General features: G+C 40.9%; 1 protein-coding gene across 16 annotated transcripts in view; it reads left to right on the forward strand.

The window, feature by feature from the left end:
- Window positions 1-25,740, forward strand: part of DTNA (dystrobrevin alpha) — a 393,012-nt gene that overhangs the window by 92,646 nt on the left and 274,626 nt on the right. For 6 of the 16 annotated variants that reach the window (XR_012244518.1, XM_073631552.1, XM_073631553.1 and 3 more), the window contains exon 1: window positions 21,894-22,150. The exons of 2 other annotated variants lie outside the window; for them this stretch is intronic. Coding sequence is in view for 12 of the 14 variants with exons in the window: in XM_073631552.1 (XP_073487653.1) it covers window positions 22,134-22,150 (17 nt within the window). In the remaining 2 variants the exon portion in view is untranslated. 8 more of the 16 variants (XM_073631555.1, XM_073631556.1, XM_073631557.1 and 5 more) reach the window with 5 other exon arrangements.

Below are 25,740 nucleotides of genomic sequence, written 5' to 3' on the forward strand. Positions count from 1 at the left end.
GAAACATGTCGGGGGCGTGGCTGTGAGACGTGACACACAGCGCAGTTAACTACACAGGAGGCAGGAAGTTTGAGTGCGCGGAGGACAGCCGAAGGGAGGGGTGAGATTGCAGCCCAGTGAAAGTACACCTCGGGTCCGCTGTGACCAACAGTTGTTTTGTTGTTTTATCCACAATTGCTTGAAGATTGATGTGATCCACACACGATTTCTGCTGTTTTATCTTTGATATAATGTGAGTGCATCAGTTGTAGATTGCAGTGGTTTTAATAAATGTTGTTTGCTGGTTCACACTATTGTAGCACTTTATTTTGTTTCATGTGGATCTATTTAACAACTATCCTCCTGGACACCGATTGTTCCATTTACCCCTGAGTGTGGTAAAACAAGCGTGTATTGCCTTGCATGAAAGTGCTGGCATTGTAATTCGGTGAGTGCATTTCTGGAGGGTGTGATTCACTGTAACACAGGGGTGAGGTGGAAGACACACGAAGACACCAGAGTGTATGCATCTGATATTACACTAGATGTGGTCACTAGCAGTTCCTCTTAGATGGATTCATTTTATATGGACTGTTATGTGAAGTTTTGATATGTCACAGCATGGAGTGTAGTGATTGCACTTAATGGTTCACTTGTATGTCACATATATATTTATGTATTTATTTTATATGCTACCCTGAGATTGATAGCACTATTTGTCTGTCACGTGTTATACAAACAATAAGAGGGTCTCACCACTATTGTGCTAACACAGATTTTTGGTCACACATTATATTTTCAGCGCCCCATATTTATCCTATGTGCCCTTAGGGGATATTTGGGCAATTATTGGCATTTAGGATTAAATATTTGGTATGCATGTTATATATTTTTAAGGGGCAGCTTTTTCTTATCATTTTTAATGTTCATATTTTCACGTTTATGTTGAGCTCACTATTTAACACTGGTCAGCACTAATTTTTTGAATTAGGTATTCAAAGTCATTGGCGCGGTGGGGGTATCTTTTGTTGGAAGGGCGCTTTATTTAGGATACCCAGTTATCATTGGTTTATTGAAATATAAACAAATAGCCAGCAACTACAAACAGCTGTTGGTGCTGTGGAGAACTGCAGCAATATATAAAAGGCATGTGGCCATATAAAATCTAATTGTGTAGAAAATGTTCAAAACAAACGGTACCACAATGATGTCTGGGTGAGGAGGGTTTAACATCATCCAGGAGACTCGCCTGTCAAACATGGAGAAAGGTTATCCCAATATGTGTGGAACGTATTTGGCCCGGTGGGAGAAAGGTGAAGTCATGGATGGTTTCCTGCCTCTGACCTATGATCAGGCACTGTGGGAATCTAGGAGGGATGTCACTTGACAGGGACGCTTGCTGGCTGCTGTGGGTGCTGGAGCTGACCCCAAGGATCGATCAAAGCTGTGCCAAGCTGTGTGGTGTGTCTGCTGGAGAATGGAGCCAGGGAAGCAGGACGTAGCCACTGGAGCCAGGCGCGTAGGATGACGTCAGAGCCACTCCAGAAACAGGAACCCGTGTGTGGTGGTGAATCGCAAGCTAGGAGTTGCCATGACTTACATGTTTTGTCAAAGTACTATGCAATAAACCAACTTATGAACTATTCTATGTTTACACTCTTTTTGGCTCTTACCCATAGAGTGCTGTTTCTTTGTTTTTGATCCTGCACTCTATGCCTAACATCCTCCTGTATCTTATGTAGTCCTGTGCCCAGTGCTTTATGTATTATGCAGTCCTGTGCCAATTGGCAATAAAAAAAAATATGTCCCCGCATTTCATTTTAAAAATCTGGTCACCTTAGTGTAAAAGGGGACTTTAAAGTGTTAGTAAAGTCTTTTTTTTTTTTTCCTTGTACCTACAGGTAAGCCTATGAAGCGCTTACCGCCGAAGGAGCGGCTGAATATTTGTTATATCCGTAATTCACATTTACCACCCAACCCTCGCAGCCCGTAGATTTAAAGGTCACAGTCCTTAATGCTTTTTCTTAATGCTTTATTCATCAACATAAACTGGGATGGGAGAAGGACTTTCTTTGAGAAGCTCTTGATTTGATTGGTTGATTTCTAATATTTCCTTTGAGAAGAAAGAAAATCTCTGCGCAAAGGAATAAGTACTGTTTGAGGTTAGGAAATAGTTAATAGAACTGCTGCCTCTACCAATTACTTCCACTAGGTGGAGTAAGTAAATTAAAAAGAAAACAAAGTAGATATGGTGCCGTTCAATTATTATAAAAAGCTGGTTAAAAATGTAAATGTGTAGGAGAAGGAATGGTGTGAAATAGGTGTTCCTAGTGAGTAGTGATTAGGTGAATCCTACTCAAAAGCATATGCACAGTTAGATAAAAGCATTTAGTATAAGGACTGAGTGCGTGTTTATTGATGTGTACACCCAGTGTGCATGACCCTTGGATTTAAATATAAGTGAGCTGGTGGTCAGTGAAACTGACACGATTAAAAATACAATACAACAGCCGCTCTCACCATTCAAATGGTCGTGTCGGCTGGCTGAGGTAACGATAGAATCGGCGGCACCAAATCTTCTTCGGTTCTCCCCTCGTGGTTACTTCACTGTGTGAACGTCAGACATCTCACGTCAGAGGCTGCACTGCTGGAAGGTGGCTATCTGTCATCTCCATCTTACAGAATCTCATCATAGTCAACACTAAGGACGGTGTTATCCTACATTGCTACACAGTGGCATATACTGTGGAGGTGTTTGACCCCAGTAGGGGGTGAAGAATCCGGTGAGCGCAGTCACAATAGGAGCACGAATAAGGCACGCACAGGGTGTTGTTTCACTGGAAAGCTCAAAAGGATCCCTTCACTGGCACAAGAGCACTTTACAACTCTATATTTTGTTATATAAATAGTTGTTTATATATACCAGCACTTTATATTAGCATCATATTTTTGCACCATTTATATTATAGTTATTTATTTGGTATTTATTGCACTTTAGAGGTATTATTTACATTGTACAGCATTTGCACATTACAGCAATTTAAATCTTTTCTGTAGTTTCTGACATGTTGTATTTTTAATTGTGTCAGTTTCACTGACCACCAGCTCACTTATATTTCAATCCAAGGGTCATGCACACTGAGTGTACACATCAATGAACACACACTCCAGTCCTTATATTAAATGCTTTTATCTAACTGTGCATATGCTTTTGAGTAGGATTCACCTAATCACTACTCACTAGGAACACCTATTATTTCACACCATTCCTTCTCCTACACATTTAAATTTTTAACCAGCTTTTTAAAATAATTGAACGGCGCCATATCTACTTTGTTTTCTTTCTGATATTTCCTTTGTTTCACTGGCAAAGACTCATAACATTGCGGGTGACAGTGATTCAAAACTGGATGATTAATTTGTCAGGGAAGATGGAAGTAGATTTTTTTGATAGAGAATAAACAATAGAGTCACTCTGAATAACGTCTTTATCTGCAGAACTTTTAAGAACAGTCTGTATCTCTATATGTGTGCTCACAGCTTCACTGCTACCTTTTTACCACTACTTCCCATCCGCATGGTACTTCCAAGTTGAGCTAAAGAGTCACTCTGAATGACCTCTCCCGCTTGACTGATTGGAATCCCGGGGCAATGCTGAACCCAAAGTCACAGGCCACAACCACCTGTTTTGCTGACTTGCGTACCAACATCCCTCAGCCTCTGGACAGTACTCCTCCCAGGGCTTTTCACTCACTTGATCAATAGCCTGTGTGTCGCTCCTAAGCGATCGATCACCCAGTTTCCTTCAGCTTGTCTCTACTTCTCCCGCAATGATTCTCAGTTCCTCTTCTCGCTTTGTGGCCCGCTCCCCCTCCCCGCAGGGGCGGCCAACAACATCAGCGACTACATGCTGTAAGATGTCGTCTGTTCCTCCATGAGGAGCGGTTCTCCACCCTAAGGTGAAGCCCCGTTGGCTCCCCGGAGGGGAAAAACCTCCACCTTCCCCTCCGGGAACCAGGCTGGCACTCCCGCTCCTCAGAGCAGGACTGGACTTGAACTCCCAAAACCAAAAAAACCTCCCGGACACCATGTGACCCTGCTGTTATATGAGAGTCCCGGGACTACCAAGCAAATCAATGATTGGCCGAGACTAACACATAAACTGCCTGCCACTCAAAAATGGAAATTGACAACAACAGGCCTGCTGTAATAGCACAAGCCTGTCTAAATTTACCTGACATAGCTAGCAGGAAGGGTCACCTACCTAAAAGTAGGTGCCGCTACACCTATAATACTCTAATAGACTGTAAGCTCCAACTAGCAGGGCCCTCTGATTCCTCCTGTATTGAATTGTATTGTAACTGTACTGTCTGCCCTAACGTAAAGCGATGCGTAAACTGTTGGCGCTATATAAATCCTGTATGATATCAATAGCAAGGCTTACCTGTAAGTATAGTGAATCTCTCCTAAACTTGCACTGTTTAGGAGATCTTCACACTGCATGCAGCTAGTGACATCACCGGCGAATGCGATCTGAAGGGAGGGCATACCCATGCCTTAAGTGCTCCGTGCTGCGGCCGTGACTCGAGAGAACGCAAACCGGAAGGAAGACTGTGAAGATGGAAGCAGTGACAGCGCTGCTGGAGGGCTTCATTCTAAGGTAAGTATTTCATAATGTGCTTGTATTTCATGTATACTAGCACATTATGCCATAGCCTTGCAGTTTTTGTTTTTCATTTTGATGGTTTTTTAAAAAGCAGCGTTTTACTACCGCTTTAATCCACAGTAAAAAAAAATTACAAAACCAAGTCATATTTATTCATCAGGCATTATATACACCAATATTTTATATATCTACAACACCCGCGCCTTTTTAACAACAACAATAAAATTTGTCAGCTCATGCTGCAGGTTTACGCCCATATGGTGGTGTGCTCACTTTGCATTGCTCCTAGATATTGTCTTCTGTAAATAGTTCACATTGATTTTTTTTTCCTTTCCATTATGTTTCAGCTCTCTGAGAATGTCACAGTAAAAAACACTCAACACTTGTATCGATAAAAGGCTAGAGGGATGAAAAGAATTAATTTTGTAGCATGAACTGTTTATATTTTGCAATTTTCCTAGCAGTATATAAGAAAGAAAAATGACTTTGAGACAAACTAACTACTGTACACATAGTAGGGAATGATCACTGTGGATTTCAGCAATAATGCTAAGCTTATACACCTGCGGTAGCCTGATATATACCGATCTTGGATCTAAAAATCTCAAAATGATTTGTAGTTGTGATTTTGTGGACATTGAGTTTTACTGTGATGGAAACAACTTAATTTAGTGGTAGAGGGTTGAGTGGGGAAGGATCAGAAGCTTTTTGTTGTTGCTGCCAGTGTGTTTACTGGGGAGTTCCCCCCTCTAATTGTCCTGGCGACAGTTGTCACATACACAGAAAGTTAAGGAAAAAACTACATTTTGGTACTTCTATACAAACACCCTGCCCATATGTGGATCGAAATTTGCCTGGTCCCTGCTGAACCGGCTATATTTCGATCCATATATGGCTGGCTTAATTGAATTAGGCTTGGTTCACACCCATGAAATAAATGAATGACAATAATCAGTCCATGAGCGTGTCCAAACAAATAATGTGAAAGAATCCTTTGCAGTCATGTCTCAAGGATGGTAGACGACTATATACCCAAAAGTGCACCTTTCACCATGATAAGAAAAGGCTGTGCCCTTACCAGATAGCTAGCTAGCCACGTTATAGGAGTCTAATAAGACATGGATTCATACGTCACGAGGGATCCTTCCACTGGATGTAAGCAGGGTGATGTTGATACTAACCGCACTGGTCATTCCCACTCTCTTTCTCTCACAGATACGGTATAAAAAAAAAAGGGAAAAAATTGCCACATAGTATAAAACCGTGATGATTTATTGAAAAGGTTATATAAAATTCCACAAATCCAGCAAGACATGAATGAAATAATCCTGGGTTAAAACAATCTGCAGTTCGCAATCAAACAAGCGTGGTGTGATTGAGCATAAACTTCACCCTACTAGTTTCGTCATAGATGACGTCATCGGGGGTGATGACTAAACTAGTAGGGTGGAGTTTATGTCGATTTTTTTTTTTTCCCCCTTTATTATACTGTATCTGTGAAAGAAAGAGGGAATGACCAGTGTGGTTGGTATAAACATTACCCTGCTTACATCAAGTGGATGGATCCCTCGTGACGTATGAAACCATGTCTTACTAGACTCCTATAACGTGTAGTCTAGCTATCAGGTAAGGCCACAGCCTTTTCTTATCACGGTGAAAGGTGCACTTTTGGGTGTATAGTCATCTACCATTCTTGAGACACGACTGCAAAGGATTCTTTCACATTGTTTGTTTGGACATTCTCATGGACTGATTATTGTCATTTATTTATTTCATATATATTTGTTAGTTTTTTTGTACTTGCACAAATGTTCTATTGTGTGATTGCCAGCTGCTTCCTTTTGATCATTTATTATTTTCATCTGCGCAATCAATATATCTTTTCTTCACTTCCATGCGTTTTGACATGTTTCTTATGTGCAAAGCTGAACTACAAATCCTATGATTCCAACAGGAATTCATTGACATGGCAGCCGGACATGTGGGCAGTGCTAAGGGCTGTTCTACAGTGCCTTGAAAAAGTATTCATACTCCTTGAAATTTTCCACATTTTGTCATGTTACAACCAGAAACGTAAATGTATTTTATTGGGATTTTATGTGATAGACCAACAGAAAGTGGCACATGGTTGTGAAGTGAAAGGAAAATTATAATTTCTAAATTTTTTATGAATAAATATGTGAAAAGTGTGACGTGCATTTGTATTCAACCCCCTTTTTACTCTGATACCCCTAACTAAAATCTGGTGGAACCAATTGCCTTCAGAATTCACCTAATTAGTAAATGGAGTCCACCGATGTGTAATTTAATCTTGGTATAAATACAGCTATTCTGTGAAGCCCTTGGAGGTTTGTGAACCTTAGTGAACAAACAGCATCATGAAGGCCAAGGAACACACCAGACAGGTTAGGGATAAAGTTGTGGAGAAGTTTAAAGCAGGTTTAGGTTATAAAAAAATATTCCAAGCTTTGAACATCTCACGGAGCACTGTTCAATCCATCATACGAAAATGGAAAGAGTATGTCACAACTGCAGACCTACCAAGACATGGCCGTCCACCTAAACTGACAGGCTGGGCAAGGAGAGCATTAATCAGAGAAGCAATCAAGAGACCCATGGTGACTCTGGAGGAACTGCAGAGATCCACACCTCAGATGGGAGAATCTGTCCCCAGGACAACTATTAGTCATGAAATCTGGCCTTCTTTATGGAAGAGTGGCAAGAAGAAAGCCATTGTTGAAAGAAAGCCATAAGAAGTCCCATTTTGCAGTTTGCGAGAAGCCATGTGGGGGACACAGCAGACATGTGGAAGAAGGTGCTCTGGTAAGATGAGACCAAAATTGACCTTTTTTACCTAAAAGTAAAATGATTTGTGTGTGTGTGTGTGGTGGAAAAAACACTGTACATCACCCTGAACACACTATCCCTATCATGAAACATGGTGATGGCAGCATCATTTTGTGGGGATGCTTTTCTTCAGCAGAGACAGGAAAGCTGGTCAGAGTTGATGGGAAGATTGATGGAGCCAAATACTGGGCAATATTAGAAGAAAACCTGTTATGCCCTGTACACATGGTCGGACTTTGTTCGGACATTCCGACAACAAAATCCTAGGATTTTTTCCGACGGATGTTGGCTCAAACTTGTCTTGCATACACACGGTCACACAAAGTTGTCGGAAAATCCGATCGTTCTAAACGCGGTGACGTAAAACACGTACGTCGGGACTATAAACGGGGCAGTGGCCAATAGCTTTCATCTCTTTATTTATTCTGAGCATGCGTGGCACTTTGTCCGTCGGATTTGTGTACACACGATCGGAATTTCCGACAACGGATTTTGTTGTCGGAAAATTTTATATCCTGCTCTCAAACTTTGTGTGTCGGAAAATCCGATGGAAAATGTGTGATGGAGCCTACACATGGTCGTAATTTCCGACAACAAGGTCCTATCACACATTTTCCGTCGGAAAATCCGACCGTGTGTACGGGGCATTAGTCTTCAAAAGACTTGAGACTGGGGCAGAGGTTCACCTTCCAGCAGGACAACAACCCTAAAAACATACAGCCAGAGCTCCAATGGAATGGTTTAGATGAAAGCATATTCAGGGGTTAGAATGGCCCAGTCAAAGTCCAGACCTAAATCCATTTGAGACTATGTGGTAAAACTTGAAAATTGCTGTTCAGACGCTCACCATCCAATCTGACAGAACTTGAGATATTTTGCAAAGAAGAATGGGCATTTTACTCTCTAGTTGTGCAAAGCTGGTAGAGACATCCCCAAAAAGACTTGCAGCTGTAATTGCAGGGAAAGGTGGTTCTACAAAGTATTGACTCAGGGGGGCTGAATATAAATGCACGCCACACTTTTCACATATTTATTTGTAAAAAATGTTGAAAACCATTTATCTATATCCGTCCACTTCACAATTATGTGCTACTTTGTGTTGGTCTATCACATAAAATCCTGAAAAAATACATTTACGTTTTTAGGTTGTAACATGACAAAATGTGGAAAATTTCAAGGGGTATGAATACTTTTTCAAGGCACTGTATCTTACTGGTGAACTGTAGTAAGCAATTACTCCATAGGGAGAAAACCATTTGCCCAGTTACATAAAAAGGAACAGGAATGAAACCAAATGCATTTTACGAAAACAAGGTCAGCTTTGTTTAAACATAGTAAAAAAGCCCCTTTAAAATTATAATATAATCCTCCTGGTTTGAGTTCAGCTTGAACCCTTTCTTGTTAGCAACAAGTGTAAAATGTTTACTGGGATTTCTTATTAGCCCAGCATGCACTTAACATTGTCTGCAAACTAAATGCTATGGAAACCACCAATATTATATGTTAGAATTACATAAAGATCAGTTTATACATTTTTTTTTCATTCAAGTAAGATTGACAAAAACTCATAATAGTTTCCTATTGATTACCAAGTATTTGTTTTTTTTTTTCTGTAATGTCTGCTTTCATGGCTGTTGAAGATATACTTATAATAATGTCTCCTCACACCACCCACCTCTGTCACATAGCTTCTTTGTGCCAGTGTGACAAACTTAGACTGTGACTACTATACGATTGCAGCTATATTTAACATGGTTTCCAGGATTCACTTTTGCTTCCACTGAACAACAAGTGCCACACATCTGATACTTAATAAAACAATCTAGTAAAGATTTTTTTTTTTTTTTTTTTTTTTTTTTTTTACAAAAAAGTTTAAATAGATTTTACTTGTAATGTAACAGGGTGGGTTGATTTACTAAAGGAATAAAGAATCTTCACTTGACAAATTGGGTATTTACTGTATTTACTAAGTTAAAGTGGTTGTAAACCCTCACATATGTTCAGCAAAGTTACTTGGCCTCAGGTCATACGCAGAGGTGGAACTAATCCACCTACATAAGTTGTACCTACAGCAGTCTTTCCCCTACAGCCATCCAAAATGCAGAATTTACACAGGATCTCCCAGCTCCGGAATGCGAGGGGTGGAGAGCTGAAGTTACACCAGTAAAGAGAGCTGATTGAAGGGAAGGGACCCCCCCCCCCTTCCACATAGCACACAGGAGCAAAACTGAGGCTGTCAATCAGCTGGAGCTCCCTCCTGTCACCATTTTTCTCTTGGTGTCAGGAAAACTTGTCAGAAGTGAATCATGCTGATAGAAGAGGAAGGAGGCAGTGGACAGAAATGACACTGGGTGCTCTGGATTGAGACAAGTACACACTATAGAGGGATATGCTTTGTTCATATTTAAAGTCTGAGGTTTACAACTGCTTTAAGAAAACATTCACTTTGCTAAGAGAAAGGCCTCTATTCCTTTGGGGCACCAACCCCAGTGCAGTTTTTTTACAGATATTTCTAAAAAAACAAAAAATCAACGAAATGCCTCAAAGTTCGAGGCAGCATCTTTGTAAAATTAGGGTCCAAAAACAACCATTAAAGTGACCCTTCCATTACAGGACCCAGAAGGAACAAGTTGTAAAAGAGGAAATACATACTTTTCAGGTGGCCTATATGTTAAAAAGCCATTGCTACAGCAGATATTTGGATACCTGTTTACCCCTTGTTGCACTCTGTGGTTCCTCCTGTCAGGTTGATCACCCTGTATTAACATACGAGTTAGCTGGAGGAACCACAGCATACAGCAGGAGAGCAGGTACTCTACATTCTAGGAAGTCCAGAATACCTGCAGTGGCCAGGGAGCAGCAAGGCACATCATCTGATGAAAGGGTAAGTATATTGCCCCTTATTTTCCTTCTATACAAGTGACTCTGTGAACAGGTTGCTTAAATCAGATCGACATTTTAAAGACCTTGTGGGTTTATTTTACCAGTAAAATTCCACTCATTGCCTTTTGGTCAATATCTTTACTTTTATGTGTTATGTGCCCTCTCACTATACATGGGTCAGTGAGCACAAGTATGGTACATACTATGGTGGGGAAAATCCAACAGACTGCTTGTACAACCAGCCTGTCTGTACATGGATTGAAATTCGTCCGGTCCCTGCTGATCTAGCCAAATTTTGATCAATGTATGGCCAGCTTAAAGTGGAAGTCCATGCTAAAACTAAAATCCCTGCATCTATAGACACCCACAATCTAACACTAACCTATCTAGCCCTGTAAAGAAAAAAATCAGTATACATACCTTTTTTGAAGCTGAGCTGTGGAGGCGGGTGCAGAGGACACATCCGACAACAGAAGCCCCATAGACAACAGAAGCCCCATAGACAACAGAAGCCCCATAGTAACTCTATGGGTGACGTCACTTCCCATTCATTTCACAGCTGTTGTCGGCCTTGTCCTCAGCAGAGCTTCTGCAGCTGGAGATTGGGTCGGATCGGCTTCAGAAAAGGCATGTATACCGATTTCTTCTTTACAGTGCTAGATAGGTTAGTGTTAGATTGTAGGTGCCTATAGAGGCAGGGATTTTAGTTTTAGCATGGACTTCCACTTTAAGGCAGAATTACGTTTAGCCTATATTGATTCAGCCCTCCACAAGAGTCCCAGCATCTCATGTGGCCCCTTGGTAAAATTACTTGCCCACCTCTGTTCTAGGCTGTATGAACACAGCAGGGAAGTCTTCATTTGGAAGATGTGCCAGTGTGGGTGAGCTGTCCTAAATGCACACTATCTGTGTTCGGGCACTGTACGCTTGTACCCACATCCCTGGAGGGGGCGCTGTCAGGTAGGCTGTATAGGTCCCCATGATTTTTAACAGTAGCCCTAGTGGTCAGTAAGGTAATTTTACCAAAAATGGAAATGTCTTTAGAATTTGCTGTATTCTGAATGCTCTGAAATATTCCTTTTGTATGTGTTGTAACCAATAAATGTAAGCAGCAAAATACAGTGCTTGTGAAAATTGGCAGTAAATATAGATTTCATATTATTCCGGGTCCTTTATTCCTTCTGGATCATTGCCATAATAGGCTGCTAGTTTATACTTCAGATACGTCAAGTAACGTCATGCTGTCAGCAGACGAAAAGCTTGGCAACTCTTTCTGCTATGCCTGGCAAAATTATACAGAAAAAAAACAAGTAGTAATTTGAAGCTTTTTTTAATGATTTAGAATTGTATTACTATGACACATAACTGATAATATATATTTTATTTCCCATTCCCTGCATTTAAACTGGCAAGCTACCTGGTGTTGATGGCTAAATATGACTAATATGTCTAGCTTTTAGTGAGTTTAACGAGTTTGTTTGGACTGAGCTGGTCCAAGCGAACTATTTATTTCACTAACAGATGCAGCAGCTGTGCGCGCTGTATTAACTCTCTGTATCCCCAGCTACACAAAGTATACAGAGCTGTGTTCTGGCAGAGGGATGGGAACTTCCTGTTTCACTCCTGGAACGAAATCGAATTGGGCTGAGTGGCACTCAGCCTTTCACAGGAAGCTTTGTATTCTGTGAATGAATAGAAAGCTTCCTCTGATTGGCAGAGCTGGGCTGATGATGTCACAGTCTATGATTCGACCAATCAGAGGAAGCTTTCTATTCATTCATAGAAGACAAAGCTCCCTGTGAAAGGCTGAGTGCCGCTCGGCCTGACTTGATTTTGCTCTGGGAGTGGGACAAAAGTTCCCATTTCATAGCTGAAACACAGTGCTGTATACTGTATGTAAAACTAGAAAGGAATGTGACCTGTCTCAACCTAAAACAACAACATCAGCATACCTCCATCCCTAAATGTTATGCAAGAACAAAGAGTAGTGGGCTTGGGACTTTACATGGGGCATGTTGATGTGTATAATAATATATGGAATAAGCATGAATAAATTGAATGTCACAATCCCCTAGGGGTAATTCATAATAATAAGCATAATAAAACCGATAACGGTGAAACATTTCTGATACAGAATGTAGTCATAAAGAATCAATGTACAGTGGGGCAAAAAAGTATTTAGTCAGCCACAAATTGTACAAGATCTCCCACTTAAAAAGATGAGAGGGGCCTGTAATTGTCATCATAGGTATACCTCAACTATGAGAGACAAAATGTGGGAACAAATCCAGACAATCACATTTGTCTGATTTTTGAAAGAATTTAGTTGCAAATTATGGTGGAAAATAAGTATTTGGTCAATATCAAAAGTTCATCTCAATACTTTGTTATATATCCTTTGTTGGCAATGACAGAGGTCAAACGTTCTCTGTAAGTCTTCACAAGGTTGTCACACACTGTTGCTGGTATGTTGGCCCATTCCTCCATGCAGATCTCCTCTAGAGCAGTGATGTTTTGGGGCTGTCACTGGGCAACACGGACCTCAACTCCCTCCAAAGGTTTTCTATGGGGTTGAGATCTGGAGACTGGCCCTTGAAATGCTTCTTACGAAGCCACTCCTTCGGTGCCTGGGCGGTGTGTTTGGGATCATTGTCATGCTGAAAGACCCAGCCACGTTTCATCTTCAATGCCCTTGCTGATGGGAGGAGGTTTGCACTCAAAATCTCACAATACATGGCCCCATTTATTCTTTCATGTACACGGATCGGTCGTCCTGTTCCCTTTGCAGAGAAACAGCCCCGAAGCATGATGTTGCCACCCCCCATGCTTCACATTAGGTATGGTGTTCTTTGGTTGCAACTCAGCATTCTCTCTCCTCCAAACACGACGAGTTGTGTTTCTATCAAACAGTTCTACTTTTGGTTTCATTTGACCATATGACATTCTCCCAATCCTCTTCTGGATCATCCAAATGCTCTCTAGCAAACCTCAGATGGGCCCAGACATGTACTGGCTTAAGCAGGGGGACACCTCTGGCACTGCAGGATCTGAGTCCCTGGCGGCTTAGTATGTTACTGATGGTAGCCTTTGTTACGCTGGTCCCAGCTCTCTGCAGGTCATTCATTAGGTTCCCCCGTGTGGTTCTTGGATTTTTGCGCACCGTTCTTGTGATCATTTTGACCCCATGTGCTGAGATCTTGCGTGGAGCCCCAAATCGAGGGAGATTATCAGTGGTCTTGTATGTCTTCCATTTTCTAATTATTGCTCCCACAGTTGATTTCTTCACACCAAACTGCTTGTCTATTGCAGTTTCAGTCTTCCCAGCCTGGTGCAGGTCTACAATTTTGTTTCTGGTGTCCTTCGGCAGCTCTTTGGTCTTCACCATAGTGGAGTTTGGAGTGTGACTGTTTGAGGTTGTGGACAGGTGTCTTTTTTTATACTGATAACAAGTTCAAACATGTGCCAGTACAGGTAATGAGTGGAGGACAGGGGAGCCTCTTAAAGAAGAAGATACAGGTCTGTGAGAGCCAGAAATCTTGCTTGTTTGTAGGTGACCAAATACTTATTTTCTACCATAATTTGCAAATAAATTCTTTCAAAAATCAGACAGTGTGATTGTCTGGATTTGTTTCCACATTTTATCTCTCATAGTTGAGGTATACCTATGATGACAATTACAGGCCTCTCTCATCTTTTAAGTGGGGGAACTTGCACAATTGGTGGCTGACTAAATACTTTTTTGGCCCACTGTATATAATAATAGTACATTTAATAGAAAATCATTTAATAAACATGATTTGTGACAGAGTAAATGATAAACGATCAAATATATAAAAATTATTGATACTTGATTTACATTACCACTTAAGCCGTGGACCATTTGGCTGGCCAAAGACCAGAGCACTTTTTGCGATTCAGGCACAGTCTCCGTTTAACTGACAATTGCGCAGTCGTGCGACGTGGCTCCCAAACAAAATTGACGTCCTTTTTTTCCCACAAATAGAGCTTTCTTTTGGTGATATTTGATCACCTCTGCAGTTTTTCTTTTTTGCGCTATAAACCAAAAAAAGAGAGACAATTTTGAAAAAAAGCTATTTTTTACTTTTTGCTATAATAAATATCCCCCAAAAAAATATAGAAAAAAAAATTTTCCTCAGTTTAGGCCAATACATATTCTTCTACATATTTTTGGTAAAAAAGAAAATGCAATAAGCGTTTATTGATTGGTTTGCGCAAAAGTTATAGCGTCTACAAAATAGGGGATAGTTTTATGGCATTTTTTTTTACTAGTAATGGCGGCGATCAGCGGTTTTTGTTTTTTTTGTTAATTTTTTATCGTGACTGCGACATTATGGCACTTTTGGTGTTATTTTGGGACCATTCACATTTATACAGCGATAGGTGCGATTAAAAATTATTATTATACAGGTTTTATATAGCGCCAACAGTTTGCGCAGCGCTTTACAACATGAGGGCTGACAGTACAGTTACATTACAATTTGGTACAAGAGGAATCAGAGGGCCCTGCTCGTTAGAGCTTACAATCTAAAAAGGAAGGGTCAATTGATACAAAAGGTAATATCTGTGGGGGGGATGAGCTGATGGAGGAAGTAAAACAGTGTGTGTTAGAAGCAGGATAGGCTTCTTTGAAAAGAAGGGTTTTCAGGGAACTCCTAAAGATGGATAGATTAGGGGACAGTTGGACAGATTGGGGTAGGGAGTTCCAAAGGATGGGAGAAGCTCTGGAGAAATCCTGGAGGCGAGCATGGGAGGAGGTGACAAGGGATTTAGAGAGTAGGAGGTCTTGGGAGGACCAAAGAGAGCGGCTTGGTTGGTATTTTGGGACTAGGTTAGTGATGTAGCTGGGGGCAGAGTTATGGATGGCTTTGTAAATTATTGTTAGTACTTTGAATTTTATTCGTTGGGTGAGGTGAAAGCCAATGGAGGTATTGGCAGATAGGTGGAGGACACTGAATGGTTGGTAAGGTGGATGAGTCTTGCAGCGGCATTCATTATGGACTGAAGGGGGGATAGCCTAAGTAAAGGTAATCCAATGAGGAGGGAGTTGCAGTAATCAAGGCGAGAATAAAATGCATTGATTACTGTGTAACTGTGACTGGCCGTGAAGGGGTTAACCACTAGGTGGCGCTGTAGGGGTTAAGTGTGTCCTAGGGAGTGATTCTAACTGTGGGGGGGATGGGCTATGTGTGACACAACACTGATCACCGCTCCCGATTTACAGGGAGCTGTGATCAGTGTCTTTCGGCAGAACGGGGAAATGCTTGTTTACATTAGCATTTCCCTGTTCTTCCTCTCAGTGAAACGATCGCGGGTATCCCCGCAGACATCGAGTCCGTAGGTCCCGAGATCACGCTCACGGAGCTCCCGCCCGCAAGCCGCCTCTTAAAGGGCAATGTATAGGTATGATAATCTGCCTGTACATGCCCTTCTGCCACAGTATATCTGCATGAGGCCGTCGGGAAGCGGTTAAATGAAGTTGATAAAAGTTGTAATATGATACAGTTATCAGGGCAAGTTTATACTTGGCACCCATAGATGAACACAACGCGTTTCATGGCCTGTTGCCAATCGTCAGGAGTTGGATGCATGAATGAGCTAGATGATAATAGATAAGTTATTAAATTGTCTATAGGGATCCACTATTCTTCATAGATGGGGGGAGAGAAAGAAAAAAGAAAAAGCACTTTCAGTATTGCTTACAAAGCAAATAAGTATGTACAATGACAAGGGATGTGTAAATAATGAAATGAATTAAATTAAGAGGTATACATATCCAATTTGTACATATTGGATATATATACCTCTTAATCAATGTAATTTCATTATTTGCACATACTTAATTTTATCTGCACGCATTCATACTCACATTCACTCCACATCCACACACAGCCAAGCAACCCGTCATCTTTATTTACAGCTTCTTATTATTTCACTTTATATCTATACACAGATTTGGGCAGATGTCAATTATGTACACATTTTACCATATGACATTGTGTAGTGGCTGTCCGACCTGCTCCCTGGCTACTGTTCCCCATGGGTCCTACTTAGAGGATCTCCTGCCTCTACCCCGGTTGGGACCATTTGTGCCGGGCCTCCGTTCTCTCTCCCGTTCCCTGGAGCTGGCCATAATTTATGGGCTGCTTTGTAAGTAATACTGAAAGTGCATTTTCTTTTTTCTTTCTCTTCTCCGCCTTTTTCATATCTATGGGGAATAGTGGATCCCTATAGACAATTTAATAATTTATCTATTATCTTCTAGCTCATTCATGCATCCAACTCCTGACGATTGGCAACATGCCATGAAACGTGTTGAGTATTCATCTATGTGTGCCAGGTATAAGCTTGCCCTGATAACCGTATCATATTACAACTTTTATCAACGTCATTAAATTTAAATCATGTATCAATTATTATTTGTATATATTTGATCATTTATCATTTACTCTGTCACAAATCATGTTTATTAATTATTCGCTATTAAATGTGCTATTATTATATACATTGGGGGTTATTTACTAAAGGAAAATCCACTTTGCACTTAAGTGCACTTGGAAGTAAAGCCGCTGTAAATCCGAGAGGGACATGCGAGGAAAATAAAAAACAAACAGCATTTTAGCTTGCACACTATTGGATGATAAAATCCGCAGAGCTTCCCCTTGTTTCAGATCTACCCATTAGATTTAGAGCGACTGCACTTCCAAATGCACTTGCAGTGCAATGTGGAGTTGCCTTTCGTAAATAACCCCCTTTGCGCAAGGAGAATAAAAAAAAAGTAATCAGATGAAACAGTACAACACAACCTCATTTACTAAGCGAGGTGAATACGTGAATTTACACCTAGCTTAGTAAATTATGTAAAAATGTTATGACTTCAGTGATCCAGTCAGGTGTAAGCAAAAATCCTGCTTTTTTTTTTTTTTTTTTTTTTTTTTTCTTAATCATTTTTGCAATTGATAAGGTATTCTTTGCAAAGTACATTTTTACAAAATTAAAAAATTAACTTTGTAAAATAAAAAGTCACTTTGAAAATGAAAATTTCCTACTCCTTTATGCTGGGTTCATATTGCATGTCTGGAGTGCGTGCACAATCACAACGAGTTCCCCACACGTGGGAGAAACGCTCTGCTGCCATTAGGTTAGGGTGACACTGTTGCAGATGCAAGACATGTACATCGCACTTCTTCCCACAACCAAAACACGCTGCTGTTTTGAAGACACATGGGGCTGTCATTCATTCTTAAAATCGCACCCCACCCCCCGCATCTAAAAATGCAGTGCGTTCTCGGGTTCGGGAAATCACTTGAGGGCATATGTGCCATGTGATTTTCTTGTGGCTGCTTTTAAAAAAAGTGTAGGGGAAATGTTTCCTGCATTTCCCTCAAGGTACAGCAACCCATTCAATTGAATGAGATGCTGTGCCTGTTAGCCACAGCAAACGCATAGGTGTGAACCTAGAGTCAATTCCTAATGGCACCTCTACACATCAGCAAAATGCCGACGTCTTTGCGAGTGTGAAACTGCATTGTGCCACAACACCATGTGGTTCCATGCTGTACAATGAAAAAATTAAAGGGTCATGGATTTTTTCCTAAGTTTCTGCAGATGGGGCAGCACATTGCAATGGATGGGGCAGCACATTGCAATGGATGGGGCAGCACATTGCAATGGATGGGGCAGCACATTGCAATGGATGGGGCAGCACATTGCAATGGATGGGGCAGCACATTGCAATGAATGGGCTACCTACATGCAGAACACAGGTCGCAAAGGGCTGATTAGAGCATTAGTAAATCAACCCCACCCTTCTCATCCCTTTTTTTCAATCCATGTTGCTGATGAGCAAAATCACCTAACTTATCATGGTGTCAGCATTGAGTCTACATTCACTACGGTGATTAACACAGGCTGCGAACTCCAGCGACAAGAATCTGTGGATTCCTGTGGTTGGAATGACCGGTGTGTGTAAAGAACTCCCATACAATGCAATGACAGGCTGATGGCAGCCACAGCTATACATGTTACAATCTGACCATACAATCTTTGTGTAATCAACTTCAGATTTACCAAAACTATGTAACAAGGGGACTACCTGTCAATTGATATCCAATCAGGCAGGCCCATGGTTGTTGGTACATCTAAAGCAGATTGTACAATCAGATTGTATTTTGTGTGTTGAGCTTTAGACTTCTGCAGCATGCAGATTGCAAGTCACAAAAGACTTTCATAGCTGTATATGTCTTGTGCTGCATAATGGAGGTTGGTAGCTTCAAGACTGTAAATAAATGATTTGATGGTGTTCAATACATTTTATTACCATTATACAGGATTTATATAGCACCAACAGTTTGCGCAGTGCTTTACAACACAAAGGGGAAAAAGTACAGTTACAGTCGTTAGAGGTTACAATCTAAAAGAGAGGGCTGGGGACCGCACATCAGTCACGCAGTTCTGTGCGGTACGTATTAGCCCATGCATTTTGAATGGGCTGAAATCACACATGCAACAGGGACTGATTCAAACCATCTATGGACATGCTGATTCCACCCAAGACGATCCATCGACTTGGGTAAAACCAGCATGTCAAATTTTTCAGCATTTGATTGACTATATCGATTGGCTATAGCCGCTAGCAGTAACTCCTGTGTTCTCCCGGCAGGGACAGCTCACAGAATCCATAAAGAGTACCTGTCACAAGCCTATTGCTGTCACCAGGGATATTTACAGTCTGTATATGGAGTAAAATCAGTCTGTATATGCAGTAAAGCATGCTTGTTATACTCACTCTGGAACCTAATGGGTTAATCCACTGCATTGTGTAAAAAAGCTGTTTGATCCTGTCTTCTCTGATCCTCCCCTTCTTCCACAGACCCTAAACCATATCCTGATAGAACAGAGCCTTGGGGACAAGCTGCACATGCTCAGTTTGGTGTGTATTGCTAGAGGTTTTTTTTTTTTTTTTCTTTCTTTCTTGGGAATATGCATGTGATCAGCACTGGGCCAATCAGCACTGTCCAGTCAGAGGGTCAGGAACCATGCAGCCTCTTAGGACAGTTAGAGGAGAATGAACTCTCTTCCTACTAGCTTTAACCAGTGCTATGCTGGACACAGAGCAGACGTATGGCTTCTAGCAAACTGCTGATTAGAAAAGGTATTTAGCAGTTTATATTTACTAAACTATTGCATTTCCATGTTCTGTGTACCAGATATAGTGATGCAGGGTCCTGGGTTTAGTAACATTTTTAATCATAACCTTTTATTGTAGACCAAATGATAATCTGTATACTGGTAAACTTCATATGCTATCCCCTTAACACATTTAAGTTTAAAATCTCCTTAAAAAAAATATTTTATTATCCTGTATGCTCGTCTGATTTTTTTTTTTTTTTTTTTTTTTTTTTAAGGCTGAATACTGAAAAAAAAATCCTCCCTTTTGGTAATTAACAAGAAAAATTTACCAGCATGTCCCTTCGTAAATTTGACTCTGCTCTTTAGAGCAGTATACTGACAAACAGGAGATTGAATGATTGTTCTGAATATGGATATTTTCATCTGATTTTCTAATAATGTGTACTAGGCTTAAAGGAGAAGTACAGCCAGAGCTCGTTTGGCTGTACTTCCCTTATGAATCACAGAAGTGCAGGTCGTTCACCACTCCTGTGGCCCATGTTCAGCAGACAGCGGATTGAAGTCTGCTGTCGGCTGATGTCACAAAGCCGGTCCAGGCTCGGAAAGGATCGCGAGTCGCTGAGAGCCTGAGCTGGCCGCTCCCGCCCCGTCACAGTCCAACGCTCCAGTGAGTCGGGGCGGGGGGTGTTAGAGCAGAGAGCTGCTGACTGACAGTCACCAGTTCTTTGCTCAAGGAGCTCTGAGAACCGAGCGATCGTCCGTGTTTGATCGCACGGTTCTCACCGTTAGAGGACAGATGCAGCATCCACCTAGGTAAGTATGATAAAAAAAAAAATCCCATACATCTTTTAACCACTTCTGGACCGGCTCATGCCGATATACGTTGGCACTTTGAAGAGGGATATCGTTGTTATAGCAACAGCTAGCTACCATAACCCCGGTATCCTCTTCTTTAGTGAACGGTCCAGTTTCCAATAAAAGTGGTCTCTGTGGCAGATTCACCGCGAGATCATTTTTATTGGCAACGGCGTGCACTCCGCCGCTTACCGGAGCGATCGGATCCTTCTCGGTGTTGGGTATGGAGATGAGTGAGGGGAAGCTGGCCCCATACCTTTGCAGGGCGGAAGCGATGTCAAAACGTCATAGCTCTTAAAGGGACACTTATTTATTTATTTTCAAACGACAACATTTTTTTATCTTATTTTTTTTGTTGCATTTTAGTGTAAATATGAGATCTGAGGTCTTTTTGACCCCAGATCTCATATTTAAGAGGTCCTGTCATGCTTTTTTTTCTATTACAAGGGATGTTTACATTTTTGAAGTGTGACATGTTGGCTATCAATTTACTCGGCGTAACAATATCTTTCACAATAAAAAAAAAAAATTGGGCTAACTTTACTGTTGTCTTATTTTTTTAATGCAAAAAAGTGTATTTTTTTTACAAAAAAAGTGTGCTTGTAAGACCGCTGCACAAATGCGGTGTGACAGAAAGTATTGCAACGACTGCCATTTTATTCTCTAGGGTGTTAGAAAAAAATATATATAATGTTTGGTTGTTCTAAGTAATTTTCTAGCAAAAAAAAAAACTGTTTTTAACTTGTAAACACCAAATCTCAGAAAGAGGCTCGGTCCTTAAGTGGTACTATTGCTGTAGATATATTAGTAATATATAGTAATTAGTAGGGGTTCCCTGAGAGCTGTAAATTATTTCATGGGTTCCTCCATGTTGGAAAGGTTGACAAAGGCTGGTCTAGAGACTGACAGGGATTTTGGGATCAGAAAACTGTCTGGAACAGAATTTCAAATAGTTGGCAGACGAGACCGTTCACAAATATGGATTTTGTCTGAGCACTTGGTGATTTGCCGACACTGTTAAAAATAAATTTAAAGCAATAACCCAACACGGCCTATTTATTGTGTTAAATTTTTCCCGTTAACACTTTAATAAATCAGGCACACAAAGCCGCACTATGGTTCACTGGCATTCCTTTCTGCCATTGCTTAGTTTCGCTGGAACTTTATGGCATTACAGACAGAGACCACTGTTCATGCCTGGTAACCGTCAATCCATAGGAATTAGCAGCAGTGTTGTGCTCTGTAAGTATATTGCCGCCCAGAGCCTTCACAACCCAAGCGAATAATCCTACTTTCTCTTCCAGGTCTACCTCTGACAATCCAGGAAAGCTCCTCTTTCATCCTCCTAAGATAGGCTGGAGACAGCTGAGCGATTATTTTGCTAGATATCCAGGAGAAGACAGGGCGAAGTGGGGGAGGGAGGAGAGGGGAATGCACATTGCCTCTTTGTGATTGGTGGCCTCTGCAAAGGCATCTGTCTTCAGAACTACACTGGTATGTGAAACCAAATCACTGGCAAGTTAAAGATAGACACAGAATATTCAACATCCCCAGCCAAAATCTAAGTTCAAATCCAATGAGCAACCTCCTCTGTGTCGGTGCTCAAGCTGCTTTTTTTTTGGTCCTGCTACTATTCTGATTTGTTTTATGTATTATTTCTTCCTGACGTGGAGCTCTCTGTGTTAGTTCCAGATTGCATGGTCTTTTGTATGAGTGCTGGATATCGCTCATAGGGCAAACCTGATCTCTTGACATGGTCCAAACTATGGGGTAAGTTACCGGTTCATTGTTTGTGCTGTCTGCTATGCTTGGTGTGTAGATCGGAGTTTGGTGGAGGTATGTACTAAGGCAGTGAGAGTGTTTGACGTGTGGTCTCACGTTGACCATTTGTGTTCCACAGCTGTAGCCAGTAGAGGACATCTAGGCAAAGCAGGTGCATGGAGTCTGTGCAAGATAGAGATACAACTTTTGGAGTATTTTGTGGTATGAGTGAGGAGTTTGCATTAATATCTTTTCAGTTTTTGGTACTTGATGTTCTATAATGCTGATGTAAAGTCCTGGGTGCTGCTTCTGTAATTGCTGTATCTACAATTGTATCAGATTGTGTCAATATTTGTTGCATTGGATTGCTCCTCTTAGCACTTATTATTTTACAAACACAAAACTTTTATACCAAATGTATTTCTTTGGAGAAAGTGTAAGAGCTCTTGCACTTTAGGCTTTTTTTTTTCTGATTTGAATGCAGTCCATTGCTTTAAATAGCCTTCTACAAATAGGGCATATTTCACTCAAAAGATCTCATGAGATAATCAATTTACGTGACACATTTTCCCCAAATATTTCATGAGCTAATGAAAATGTCATGTCACTAGCACCTTATGAGTTATGTACCTCCAAAAAGCAAAAATGTTCGGCAAATATCTCAGAAAACAGTGTTAAAATAAATTCACTAAAGGTAATAATTAAATAGATGAGTTAAATAAGTAGTGGTCCAGGCATGAGAGATTTAAAGTGGTTGTAAACCCACCAAAAAAAAAAAAAAAAAACAGAAAAAAAAAAAACCCTGCAAGACAAAGGCATAATGAGCTAGTATGCATAGAGTACTAGCACCTTATGAAAATACTCACCTTAGATCGAAGCCCCCGCATTGGTCCAGGCACACTGTTCTGCCCAGCGATATGACTTCCGCAGTTACTTCCGGTTTTCGTGGGCTCCGGCGCTGTGATTGGCCTGAGCCGCAATTAACGTCACTCCCCCGTATGTGCACGGGAGCCGCCGGTAATGGCACATCAGCTGAAGCAACGGCATGAACGAGACATTGCTTCAGTGCGCATGTGCTGATGACATCTAGGAGATATCCAGGGTAGCTACAGGTAAGCCTTATTATAGGCTTACCTGTAGTAAAAAGTGGTTGTAAAGGGTTTACAACCACTTTAAGGAATGCAAAAACATATTGGCCAATTTGGAGTAGTCTCTATCTTTTTGGGTCAGTTTTTCAACAGTAATGCATAGACACCTAAATATGTAAAAACACATTCATTGGGGGTGATTTACTTAAAGAATAAAGGCAAACTTTTTTCAGTCTTGGAAAGAGTGGAGAAGAATTGGAACCCCTGTCAGTTTTTATTGCTGTCTGTGTCCCCGTTAGGGATAGTCACCCTCTCTATTTGTCCGGTTTACTGTTGTCATTGTCAGTGAAAGAAAATCCCAAATTCTGGGTTGTCCCCATAAAAGTAATAGAGGGGGCACTTGATCTGGTGACCTAGGGGTCCCAGGGGATTTATTTATTGTTCAGGGATTTCCTCTCACTTCTTGTTTGACTATGGGACAGGAAGTGAAGGGAAATCTCCACAATGACAACTTTGCCTTTTTTTTATTGGTGGAAGAAGGGTATTTATATATGTATGCGTGTGTGTGTGTGATTTTTGATACTATTTCCATTCAATATTTGACATCTTTAAATATATTTTGTATTTACTTAAAGTAGAAGTATAGGCAAAACTTTTTTCATTTTGTATAAAGTAAGGGAGGGTTACAGCCCCTGTCAGATTTTATTTCGCCATCTGTGTCTGTGCGATCTGCAAGGATCGCACTGACTTAGTGAATTGGCATATTTGTACGGTTTAAACCATTTTACCTCTTTATTAGCAATAAAAACTGACCTTCTCCACTGTATCCATCCCACTGGATTTCACATATGAGATAAAATACTGAAAGGTTTTATGCGATAAATACCTCGCATGTTGAGGTAAAATACCTCATACTTTTATTTAAGTAGCATTTTTTTTTTGTGAATTGCAAAACATTTTTGAAAAACCCTATGAGCCATTATACAGCCGATTTTAAAGAGAAAATAACTGTTAGGGCTGGTTCACACCACAAAAAAGCACTCCAGATCCGTTCCGGATGTGTTTTTGCATACACGTTTTTGGCGTGTGCCAGTGCGCTTTTGATGCTTTTCCGGATGCATTCCAGATGCTTTTTTTTCTTCTTCTTTCTTCCCTTTTTATTTCACGGTACTGGGGTCAGGTGCGTTTTTGATGTGTTTTACTGCATTCCAGTGCAGGAAAAATGCAGCATGTTCTTTTTTTTTTTTTGGAACTGACTGCACTGGTGTGAACTATGCCATTGTAAACCATATGACCTACTTTCCTACTTTCCATGCGTTTTTGATGCAGAAAAATAACGCACCGGACTGCATGTGGTGTGAATTGAGCCCTTTCACTACACTAGTGCTAAGTTTAGATCAGGCACAAGTCTGAAATAATTAACCATGTATTTTACTACAGCACACTGAATTCTGACGGTCTGCCATGGGTTACACGTTACATGTTATCATTGCCCTTTGCAATGTATTTGGCTCTGTTTGATCGTATTACGGTTGTACTATTTATGACAACTTGGTTGTGAAATCCTTTTACTTTGCCGCATTCGTTACATTTCATGCTTGATACACTTAGCCCACTGCTCCACGTTTAAATAATTTGATCTGTGATTGGACATATGGAAGTGTGTATATTGATTTCATGTCTTTTGTGTGGTGGCCATTATCATTAGAAGGTTGCCGTTCTAGGGCTTTATAATGGTTTGGCAAGTGTTTATGACATAACCTTGCTGAGAAGATGGGATATGACATGTTACCACCATGTTGCCGTATGACTATCTCAGGAAAGGCCCACCTGTTGTCTTCGATGTTTGAATTCCTCCACAAAACAAGTCATGCTAGGGTCGGGGCCTCTTCAGCTTGTTCTCCAGTGACCACCAACAGTGCAGATTTGGGATTAGCAGCAGTTTAACCCTTTTGTTGCTGTAGGCTGAATATTTTTTCCACTTCAGGCTCTGCTGTATTTTAAAGGAAGACTAAATCCAAGAACAAAATGTACTATATTGCAGATTACCAATCCTTTATTGTGGTTGCTGCATTAATTTTGTTTTCTCAGACTAAAAACATTTTCAGCAAGGACAGAATTTAGCTGTTAGCCTAGGTTCATATTGGAGCAATTTGTCATGCGATTTGATCTCTCAAAGTCACAGCCTATTGGATTCAATGGCACTGTTCCAATCGGTGCGACACCGATTTGCAAAAGTAGTTCCTGCACCACTTTTGCTGATTTCAGGCGCAACTTCTATAGACATCTGTGCGTGAAGCCAAACAGATGTCTATCAAGTAGCACCTGAAATCGTGCTGCCTTGCTATTTTGAAATCGCGCTACTTCAGGTGAAGTAGCGCAATTTCAAAGTAGCATCAATGTGAACCAGGGCTTAATCTTGCCAGAAAGACTCTGTTCACACCTTGAGAGCCGGTTCACACAGGGGCAGCTGGACTTGCAGTGCGACTGCCTAGGTGACCTGCACACAAC

The sequence above is a fragment of the Aquarana catesbeiana genome, linkage group LG05 (assembly GCF_042186555.1).
Source record: "Aquarana catesbeiana isolate 2022-GZ linkage group LG05, ASM4218655v1, whole genome shotgun sequence".
In the NCBI taxonomy this organism is placed as follows: domain Eukaryota; kingdom Metazoa; phylum Chordata; class Amphibia; order Anura; family Ranidae; genus Aquarana; species Aquarana catesbeiana.